This window comes from Emydura macquarii, unplaced genomic scaffold (genome assembly GCF_026122565.2).
Source record: "Emydura macquarii macquarii isolate MOO-44397 ecotype Brisbane River unplaced genomic scaffold, CSIRO-AGI_Emac_v2 contig_1423, whole genome shotgun sequence".
Lineage (NCBI taxonomy): Eukaryota > Metazoa > Chordata > Testudines > Chelidae > Emydura > Emydura macquarii.
Window position 1 is genome coordinate 12,510 of NW_027131560.1, and position 11,533 is coordinate 24,042.

The following is an 11,533-nucleotide window of genomic DNA, read 5'->3' on the forward strand; positions in this document are numbered from 1 at the left end:
TTTCCTTTATCTGTACTTTCATACCCCATGAATATTGGAGTGCCCTGTTTTTCACAGGTTGTTTGTAGTTCCTCGTAGTCTCATTAGCATCTGCACATAACATGTACTCTGCTGTCAAGACAGACATTCAAAGGTGTTATAGTCAGGTGTCTTGTGGTCCCAGACAATACATTATAGTCTATTGCAATCAGCTAATGGCACATCTTTACAGTAATCTTGTGACCTTTGGCGCATAGAGTTATTTCTAGTCACCCACTCATGGCAAGCATTCTTAAGACTATATATAGCCTAGTACGATTAAGCTATAATTGTATGGGTCTCAGCCTGTAGGCCTTACATTTCAGCTATGGTTTACTTATATACCTAATACACATTCATCAGCCCTAAATACTTATCAGTCCTATACTTCTACAATCCTACCATTTAAATCTATTTAGCACACATTGATTGTATATGATATAGCATATAACTTTACCTTAACATCACATAGCACAATGATAAATGGATGATAAAATGAACTAATTGGCTACATAAATTCAGCATAACATTATGTAGAGTCATCAAGCTCTGAAACCTCAAGTGCTGCCATAATTAAATAAAAATAATAGAATTTATTTGCATAGCATCATTCATAATTCATGGAAATTATCACATGACATTTCACAGCAAAGTAGAAGCCAACTAGTAAAATATAGGAGAACTACATTACATAATTATAGGTAGGCTACATCCATAGGTAGGACTGTGGGAGTTACACAGCAGTTAGAACTGGTTGAATAAAGCATTCAGTCACAAATACGTTAGTGAATAGAAATGTTGAGTTGAATGTGAAAATATATTTAGAAACCCTGAAGGTTTCGTGGATTTTCAGATTATTGGTCTGAAAATCCATAGCATGAATCATCTGTTATTCTCTTGTTTACAAAATTTTAATCCAGAAGCAGAAACAATACCATGTGACTTGGGTGGCAGAAGTTACGTATACTGGATACTGACTAGTCAGAATGCACTGCCTGCTAACAACCAATGGGTTGAGAACTAGTCATCCAAAATGTTCAGTGAATACTTATGAATAGTTATTTTTATGAACAGATTCTGATTTCTGTAAATGATTTCTGAACAGAAGTACGGTCTACATTTACAACCACATTGACAACAATATTAGTCACCAGGAATCTAATACATCAACCCAAGCTAATTCCAACTCTTAGTTCAGAAGCGACCTAATAGCTGTAGCCAGAATCTTTAATGGAACCAACACACAATGTTAATAAAGAACAAACGCTAATAGCCTCATTTACTCATGTTTTGTATGCATCAGCTGTAGGATATGAAAGTACAAGGCGGACTAAGAATCTGATTCAAAGGTAAACTTCCATGCAGAAAAAAATTAGGAGGTTAAAGTGTTACAAAGCAATGAAACTCCATTCATGACTACTGAAAAACTGGCAAAGTGGCTAGAGAAGGAGAAATTATAGTAAGTCAATCATTTTCCAAACCAGACTTTGATATTTGAATATATATGTGTGAATTTTTTTAAAATAGCTTCTATTATAGTAACATCCTCATCAGCCCGTTCCCTGAGTTCTTTTAGCTTTTTCTGGTAGTCATTTTTTATTTTCGCTAAATCTTTTTCCAGTTTTTGTCTCATGTCCTCCTTCTGTTGTTTCAAAGTCTTTTCATCAGGTGAGCCTTCTTTCTTTAATTTCTCATCTAGATTTTTACATTTCTCATCATACTGAGATATCACTTGTTCTTTTTCTCTTTCCATCTCTTTCTCATAGAATTCTCTGAGCATCTCTATATTTTCTTCAAGTTTCTTCTGAGCATATTTATACATCTCATTAGTATAATGTGAGCCTCCATTCTGCTGCACCATCATATCAATTATTCCAATCAGCTCTGAAATCTGGTCTGCCTGCTCCTGTTTGTCCGCTTTGTTGCTGAAAGCGCAGCATCGATTCCCGCACTTTTTCATCAACATCTGAAGATCTTTGTCATTTAACTCTTTTAAATAATCATGTAATTTCATTGTATCTAAGTCCTCTTTTCTTGTGAACAAGAAGATCATATATTTTACAGCTTCTTCCCCAAAAATGTCTTGTATTCGTTCAACTGTTTTTTTCTCTTCCTCAGTGAAACGACCCAGCTGCATCACCAGAACTATAGCATGGGGTCCTGGGGAGGAGACTACGACACAACGTCCTATTTCATTCATAGTTTCTTTTAAAGAAACTTTTGTGTCAAAAAGCCCAGGAGTATCAATGACTACAATGTTCCTGCCGTTCCAATCTCTTCTCTTCTTAGTACATTTTACTGTAACGGATTGTGCTGTGATTTTAGACACAAAACTTTTCTTACCAAGGATGCTGTTTCCTGTTGCACTTTTCCCAGCTCCAGTTTTACCCACAAGAACAATCCTTAGTTCGGATTTCTCAGTGCACTGGCTGGCAGTTCTTGGACCTGGAAGAAGTAAGTTTGACAATGTCATGGTGTACAGATAATAAAGTAACAGTGGGTGTGTTGGGGGATTTCCGTTTCTGTGATTTTTACTGCTGTAAGGCCTCAGTTAATTGGCATGGAAACATTTTGCATTTTGGAGCAGAGTAGCAAAGTGACTGGTTCACATTGACAGCCTGTCACCTTTGGAGGCCTCGGTTCAGATCTGAGTGAGTTCTCAAGCACACAGCAGGCTGTGGGCTGCCGTGGGCCAGCTCAGTGATCAGGTGTTGTGTCTTGGAGGGACGCTGATCTGGATCCTTCCTGGTCTGTTTTGGAATCTCTCTTCATGGTGTGGTGCTGCCCCCAGGCCTCATTAGCTCCCAGTCCAGCCTGTGCCCCATGCAGAGAGGAGCAGCAGTCATAAGGACCAGCCCAGCAATGTGGGAGCAGCAGAAAGAGCCGGGGCAGGCTAGAGAATGGGCTCCCTGTCTGGCAGAAGATGCCTAGGGAGTTTAATTCGGATCCGACTTTCAGAGAAGTGGAGCACTCCCAGCTCCCCCTGGCTTCAGCTGGAGATTTGGGTGCTCAGCACCTCTAAAAATCAGCCCCCTTTTTATTTTTAGGTGAGAAGGTAGAAAGAGAAAGGAAGGAGACGAGGGAGAGAAAGAAGAGAATAAGAAAAAGAAGACAAAGGGAATGGGGCAAAAATGGGGATATAAGGACAAAGGGGGAAAAGAGTGAACCATGGGGGGCAGGAGAAGAAAAAGAGGAATGAGGAGGGAAAACAGTGAAGGAAAGAAGGGAAGGACCAGAATAAAACACTGAAGAAAACTTTTTTTTGCTTTCCTCCTGGACCTTAGAAAACAATTTCTCACATCACAGAACCACTGCACGATGTGACTGGATTGTTAGACCATGTCTACTCTATGGATTATGTTGGCATAACTCATGACTCTCAGTGGTGGGAATAAGCCAACCTTGAGCTACGTAAATTCCAATGACCTAGGCCAGTGTAGACAGTGATATGACAGCGCGAGAGCTTCTCCCATAGACGTAGCTACTGCTGTTCATGGGGACTGGAATATTTAATTCGACAGGGGAGCTCTCTCCCATTGCCTTAGAGCATCTGTACTAGCACCTATATTGCTGTAGAATCTGTCATGTAGAGATATCCTGAGTCTTTGTTCAGGACAGAGCTGGGACTGAAATACCAGGGTCTATTGCAGGGCAGGATTGAGGTGCATTGGCAGACATATGAGGAGGCAGCTTAACACAGCAGCCATATCACACCTTTATTTGCATGAGCACAGAAATTCTAACGGCATTGTATCTAAAATGTAAATATGTTTCTCTAATCCAAACACCAAAACCCTACCTGTACTGTCAGAAATAGAGCTGGAGGGAAATGTTTTAATACAATATTTCAAATGTTTGTCAAAACAAAACAAAACAAAAAACCATAAAACGTTTTCAGCCTAAATCCATTGGCCAAAAGACAACTTCTTGGTTTTCTGATGAAAAGTCAAAATTTGCTGAGGACAGCACCCACCTCTCATCAAAAGTTTTGTTTAATAGAAAACCCATAAACTCTTTTTTTCCATAAAGAAACCAGCTTTGATAGAAACTTTTTGACCAATCCTAGTGAGAATCCCACAGCATCCACCCAGGTGACCAAGAGACTCCATCTCTTGTTTTTAGTGCAAATGCATCTGCCCTTGCTGTTGAGCAAAGAGCCCGAGCCAGGGAGTGGGCACCATTGAGCCCTGTACAAACCTGTTGAAAGAGAGGAGACTTTTGTGGAGCGTGAAATCAAACCCCCCATGCTAGTGAGGCTCTCAATTTCATTACAGAAAAATCTGAGCTGACAATTCATGCAGAAATAAGGACAGCACGGGGGAAAGGTCATTGTCTTACCTTTTTCGTCTTCAGTTTGCTTTCCTGGATCAGTCTTTGGCTGAAATATTTGATGTTTAAAAAATGTGATTTTTGCAGAATGGTTAGAACGCAGACACAAACAATGCATGGAACAGCAATGTATAGACCTGTGCCCCTGTTGCCCACTTTTGGCTCCATGCGATTACATTTGGGAAGCCCCAGGAGCCCCTGTGCTCACAAACCGAGAAATGAACGTATCTGAGAATTAAACCATACCCAACTCTTGTGCTGACGGCCTCAGAAAAGGCTACTAAAAATGATCTACAGGCATCTTGGCCAAACCCCAATCACCTGTGTGGGACCAGGGCCAATAGAAATCTGCACCACAGGTTACTTGGACCAATCAGTGCAAACTAAGTAAGCTTGAAGTGGAAAAAGATTCTCTGTATTTCTGGGGAACCATCGCTCTGTATTTCTAACTCACTCATCCCTGGGGTAGCTGGGGTGGAAGCAAACACTGTTCAAGGTGGGTGTCAATCACCCTCTGTGCTTCTTTTTTATGAGGTGTGGTGCCAAGGCTAATTAATGAGGATGACTATGGAAGGCACAGTGAATGAAAGCTCAGGCAATGGTGCTTTATACAAAGATGGGAGAGAAAATACAAAAGAATGAAAACAGCCAGAAGTGAGGAGAGGGGAGACACAAAATGGAATGGAGATGGACAGAAAGAGGCAGACATAGAAGGCAGCAGGGCCCTTCATCATCAGAGGCTAATGGGACTCAGCCCCAACAATGACAATCACAAGTGTGTGTGACTGATGCCCTGCAGAGCGCATTGCTGCCTGGGAGCTACTGGTGGGGAAGGAGCTGGTCCACTCTTTGCAGGCTGTAGCACATCTTGCTGCACTACGGTACTCCTGGCCCTGCACACATAGGCTCTGTCTTCACTGCACAGTTAACCTGGGTGACTGGCATCCAGGTCTGAGTGCCCAGGTTAGCCTAGCCCACAGCCGGGTGAGCTAGTCTGGGTTTAAAACACGTCCTAACTCAGGTCAGAGGTTCTGGTGTGTGGATGGTGGGGGGTTGGGGTAACGGTGCAGTGAAGAAATACCCACAGCCTGCAGGCGGCAGAGAGGGGCACAGAGGAGAGAATACAGGTTTCTGTGGGACTCTTTCATTTAACCATTGCACAGTAGCCCATGTAAGCGGGACATGGGGCTATCTGCACATGCTTTCTAGTGCCTCTGTCCTGCTTTTCCAGACCCAGCTAGAAGTTGGGGCTTTCTGAGCTGGGATTTCTGAGCCGGGGGTGGCAGGTGGGAGGTAAGAGGGAAAAGGATTCTGAGCCTGGGCCTGGGTTTGCTGAGTCTGGAGTGTAGGACTTGTCTGTGTTCTGAGCTGAGGGCGTCAGGTGGGAGACATTTTAGATTTGTTGAGGGTGGTGTCACGCAGACTGGCTTGAGGGTGAGGGGGAGCATTTGTCATATTGGTTAACATTAATATGTCAAAATCATAATGATTCATGTCAGATAGGCCATGTCAGGTACTGTTAGAAAGGATGTAATGTGCTGAGAGAGATGGCAATACTTATGTTCATGTATTGAAAGTTATGGATGTATTTGATATTTCTGTATGTCAATTTGGGCTAGCTGGGACACACCCCAGACAGAGAGGCGGCAGGACAATGGCCTGCTTAATGACCCATTAAGACACTCAGAGATGCAAGGGGTCCAGGAAGAAACTTAAGGCATATCTGAAGAGTTACCATTTTAGTTCTTGTAAATTTCCACAGGCCGCATGGCCAGGGACAGAGGGTTTATAAGATCAAACCACAGAAACCATTTTGTTTTCTATCCTGAGCTTCAGCCACCTACCTACCTCTGTAAGAAGTCATCTGCAACTGAAGCTGTGTAACAAAGGACTGAGACCCATCCAGATACTGGATGCGAACCAGAGGAACTGTACAAGCCTGCAACTCCACATTTCTTCTAGAAACCTGATGTATATAGACTTTCAATTGTCTGTATGTTTTGATTTCCTTTAACATTCCTCTCATGGTTTCTTTCTTTCTTTTTACAATAAACCTTTAGTGTTAGATACTAAAGGATTGGCTGTTAGCATGGTATTTTAGGTAAGATCCAAACTTACATTGCTCTGGTGCTGTGGCTGACCCCTTGGGGTCAGAGGGAACCTTTTTAGTAAAGAGCAGAGAGTTCTAGTAACTGGTCTCTTTTCTGGACCTAGTGCTGATTTGGGAGCCAGTAAAGGGGGCTGTGGGCATTTGTGGACTGGCTTCTTGATATCCAGTGTGGGGTAATCAGAAGCAATTTGTGGCTGGTTGGGAAGCCAGGCTTCAGTGTCACCCACCAGCGTGGGGAGAATATGCTCTCCTTTTGCAGCCTGCCCTGATCTTGGCATTCTCAGGTGGCTACCCTGGGCATGGGACGGGTCACAGAGGCATAGTCGTAACAGGATCCACAGAATCAGAACATTTGAGTTTTGGATCAGAACCTCACGTTATTCCAAATTTTGAAATTTTATATTGAGAGGTTAAAGATTAAAGTTAGCCAAAATGAGTAAGTCACAATCAAATAGAGCAATCGGGCAGAAAGCCTGGGAAGAGAACAGTGTCTGCAGTATGAGGAGGAATTCAGAAGGCTGAAACTAGAAGCTGAGGAAAGACTTTCCAAATATAAATGTGAAATCCAAAGAAAACTTGAGGAAAAATTGGCTGAAATAAAAAGAAAAGATGAGGAAGATGAGAGGGCTCACCAAAGGCAGATGAAAAAATCAGACTCCAAACCCAGATCCTGGAAAAGCAGGAACTGTATCTTTCTGGAAACCCAGCTTCTCTTAACAGCAATTGGGAAAAAATCTCTCCAGTTTGTAGTGATTTTGATGTGTTTAATACTGATGTGGTAAATATATATGACCAGGTTAATGTCACCCGGTGGGAGTATAAATGTAAGTCTCCTGTGTTGCCTGAAATCAACGGGGGATGCATGACTGTGAGCAGTTGTCTGTGTCTAGCCAGGTATGCTGTGACAAGGAAGAGAGTGTCTCTAGCCTTGGGAATGTGGAAAATAGCAGCCTGTATGTTCAGAATAGCAGTTTATCTGCTGGGGGAGAAAAAGTCTCCAGTGTTCTGTCTGTGGAGAAGGAAGAGGGTACTAAGACCCAGGAAGGAAGTGTTCCTAAACTTGTGTCTGTTGGGGATATTGACTTGCCCATGGGGGAAGTTACCCCGGTCCCCAAAAGTTTGTCTGGGAACAGCCTGGGAACTTGTAGGTGAGTGAGTTTAGTTTATTTATGCTCCTCTATTTAATTGTGCTGCCCAGCAGATGTCCTTTATCTCTGTAAATATGGGAAAAGGGATGGGATTGAATGAGAAAAGACAGATCTTGACTTCATTTTAGTTACTATGGATGTGCCCTAGTGTAAAAGAGAGCAGGATCAGACCACTAGAAATCATCAAAACTATCGGCTCACACAGAAAACCTTGGAGATAGAAGGCAACTGACTCCAAGCCTAACAGAGAAAGGAAAACAGCAGGTTACGGACCATAGACTTCAGAAAAGCAGACTTTGACTTCTTCATGGAGCTGATAGGCAGAATCCCCTGGAAGGCTAATATGAGGGGGAAAGGAACCCAAGAGAGCTGGCTTTGTTTTAAAGAAACCTTATTGAGGGGACTGGAGCAAACCATCCCGATGTGCAGAAAGAATAGCAAATATGGCAGGTGACAGCTTGGCTTAACAACGAAATCTTCAACGAGCCTCAACACAGAAAGGAAGCTTACAAGAAGTGGAAGCTTGGTCAGATGTCTAGGGAGGAGTATAAAGACACTGCTCGAGCATGCAGGAATGAAATCAGGAAGGCCAAACACAATTGGAGTTGCAGCTAGCAAGGGATGTGAAGGGTGATAAGAAAGGTTTCTACAGCTATATTAGCAACAAGAAGAACGTCAGGGAAAGTGCAGGCCCCTTATGGAATGGGAGAGGCAACGTAGTGACAGATGATATGGAAAAAGCTGAAGTACTCAATGTTTATTTTGCCTCTGTCTTCACCTTATCTTATCAGATAAGGTCAGCCCCCAGACTACTGCACTTGGCAACACAGAGGATGGGGAAGAGGAGAGAAGCCCTCAGTGATGAGAAAACAAATTCAGGACGCTTTAGAAAGGCTGGACATACACAAGTCCATGGGGCCAGATGCAATGCATCCAAGGGTGCTGAGAGAGTTGGCTGATGTGATTGCAGAGCCATTGGCTATTGTCTTTGAAAGCTTGTGGCGATTGGGGGAGGTCCCTGATGATTGGAAAAAGGCAAATATAGTGCTCATCTTCAAAAAAGGGAAGATGGAGAATCTGGGGAACTACAGGCCAGTCAGCCTCGCCTCAGTCCCTGGAAAAATGATGGAGCATGTCCTCAAGGAATCCATTCTGAGGCACTTGGAGGAGCGGAAAGTGATCAGGAACACTCAGCATGGATTCACCAGGGGCAAGTTATGCCTGACCAACCTGATTGCCTTCTCTGATGAGATGACTGGCTCTGTGGATGTGGGAAAAGTGGTGGACATGATATATCTTGATTTTAGCAAAGCTTTTGATATGTCTCCTACAGCATACTTATCAGAAATTGACAGAAGTATGGGTTGGGTGACTGGACTATAAGATGGATACAAAGCTGGGTAGTTCATCAGGCTCAATGGATAGTAATCAATGGCTCAATGTCTAGTTGGCAGCCGGTAACAAGTGGAGTGCCGCAGGAGATAGTCTGGGGCAGTTTTGTTCAATATCTTAATTAATGATCTGGAGGGTGGGATGAGTTACACCCTCGGCAAGTTTGCGGATGATACTAAGATGGGGGGAGTGGTAGATAAGTTGGTGGGCAAGGATAGGATACAGAGAGACCTAAACAAATTAGAAGAATGGCCCAAAAGAAATCTGATGAGGTTCAACAAGGACAAGTGCAGAGCCTTGCACTGTGGATGGAAGAATCCCATGCACAGCTACAGACTGGGGACTGACAGGCTAGGCAGCAGTTCTGCAGAAAAGGACCTGGTGGTTACAGTGGATAAGAAGCTGGAAATTAGTCAGCAGTGTGCCCTTATTGTCAAGAAGGCTAATAGCACATTGGGCTGCATTAGTAGGAGCATTACCAGCAGATCGAGGGAAGTGATTATTCCCCTCTATTCGGCACTGGTGAGGCCACATTTGGAGTATAGTGTCCAGTTTTAGGCCCTCCAGTACAAAAAGGATGTGGACAAGTTGGAGAGAGTCCAGTGGAGGGCTGGAGTTCATGACTTATGAGGAGAGGCTGAGGGAACTGGGCTTGTTTAGTCTGCAGAAGAGAAGAATGAGGGGGGATTTGATAGCAGCCTTTAACTACCTGAAAGGGACTTCCAGGGAGGATGGAGCTAGGCTGTTCTCAGTGGTGGCAGATGACAGAACAAGGAGCAATGGTCTCAAGTTGCAGTGGGGGAAGTCAAGGTTGGATGTTAGGAAAAGGTTTTTCCCTAGGAGGGTGGTGAAGCACTGGAATGGGTTACCTAGGGAGGTGGTGGAATCTCCATCCTTAGAGGTTTTTAAGGCTCAACTTGACAAAGCCCTGGCTGGGATGGTTTAGTTGGGGTTGGTCCTGCATTGAGCAGGGGGTTGGACTAGGTGACTTCCTGAAGCCCCTTCCAACCCTCATCTTTTATAATTCTATGATTCTAACAGTGGAGGAGTTCTTTTTGTCAATTATGCATGGACAGCACAGTGGAGAAGGCTTTTGCCCATAGATTCCTCCTCATTCCCTTTCATTTCAAAGGAATAGTACAGTTTTGGGAGAGGAGAAAAATATGTTTGACTCTCACAACATCATAATCTTCCTGGCTCTCTCAAAAATCGTAAGGTTGTCCATGGGCATCTTTCATATAAACTGTATCCAAAAACTCTTTAGTGAGTTAACAAGCAAGAGTTAACTCATTGGGAGGAGAAATTAGTCCTTGTAGGGTGAATAAAATAAATAACTCAATCCTGTGGATGAGTGTAATTAAAGCAGAGGGGAAAAGATTTGTTCTGAGAGTTAAATGAGACAGACAGTTGGCTGGGGAGTGATACAGGAAGGTTGTTCCAGAAGGCAGGGGCTTAAGCTGAGAAAATTCTGAGTTTGATTGAAGAACTAAAGGAATGAGGTACCAGGAGAGTGGAAGGAGTGGGGATGGGAGAAGCGAGAGAGGATCATGGGGAAGCCATGGTTTGTCTGTGGAGGATTTTAAAAGTTCTGTGACCAGTTTTGAATATGATCCAGAAAGCAATAGAAGGAACTTGGGAAAGCTAGAGTGTAGGGAGGTGAGTCAGCCAGAACAGATGAAGGCCTGGATGAGGATTTCAGAGATGATGGCGCAGCAGGTGTGTCCATGGTTCACGCTGCAGGGGCAGCAGATCTGCAGGCATGGAAGATGTAGATGATCAAATTCAGGGTTAAGGATGATACCAAGGTTAGAGATATGGTAGGGAATGGAGCAAATATCTGGGTCGACATGCCAGCTGTAAGAGGGGAGGTAGCTATGTCTGAGGAGGTTCCTCTTCCCTAGGAGAAGCCACTCTGCCTAAGACATTGAGCTGAGCAGAGATGAGATGAAGCCGCAATACAAATCTAATCTCCCTGTGAGCAATATATGAACAAGATATACATTTGCACCAGAACATTTCATTTAGCTGGACTCTGAAATATATCTCTTTATCGTGATACTCACTGAACTTGGGCTTCCTCCCATAATGGATTCAGTTGTCTGTGAAAAAAGAAAACAGAGCACAAATTCAATTCCCTTGCAGCCATTTATAAAATAGACAGCCCGATTCTCCTCGGACACACACTGGTGTAAATCAAGAGTAACTTCACTAAAGTCAATAGTTACACTGAGTAGAGCTACAATGAGAAAAGAAGCAGGCGGCTAGAACACAAAATTCAAGAAAACGCAATTTTTCCCTCACAGGAAAGGTCTGACAATTCATAAAGAGGAAGGAATAAGATTTCTGGGAAGTAAAAACGTTGTTTACTCAATCACTTATTTCATTTTTATTTCCAACTGTTACTAATAATTTTTAATTATTAATATATTTGTGCTGGTTTCTTGACCACCTATTTTAGTTAATGTCAATAAAACCAGCTAATAACCATGCAAACAAAGACCAAATTTAACACCGTTTGTCTCATTGTTTTTGCCTG

General features: G+C 43.1%; 1 protein-coding gene across 1 annotated transcript; it reads right to left on the bottom strand.

Moving 5' to 3' along the window:
• Positions 1-1,486: 1,486 nt before the first annotated feature.
• Positions 1,487-11,081, bottom strand: LOC137156283 (GTPase IMAP family member 7-like). Its single transcript, XM_067552998.1, has 3 exons — positions 11,061-11,081; positions 4,357-4,396; positions 1,487-2,463 (listed from the first exon to the last, which is right to left on the bottom strand). Exons 1-3 carry the CDS (start codon positions 11,079-11,081, stop codon positions 1,487-1,489), a joined length of 1,038 nt encoding a protein of 345 aa, XP_067409099.1.
• Positions 11,082-11,533: the final 452 nt, after the last annotated feature.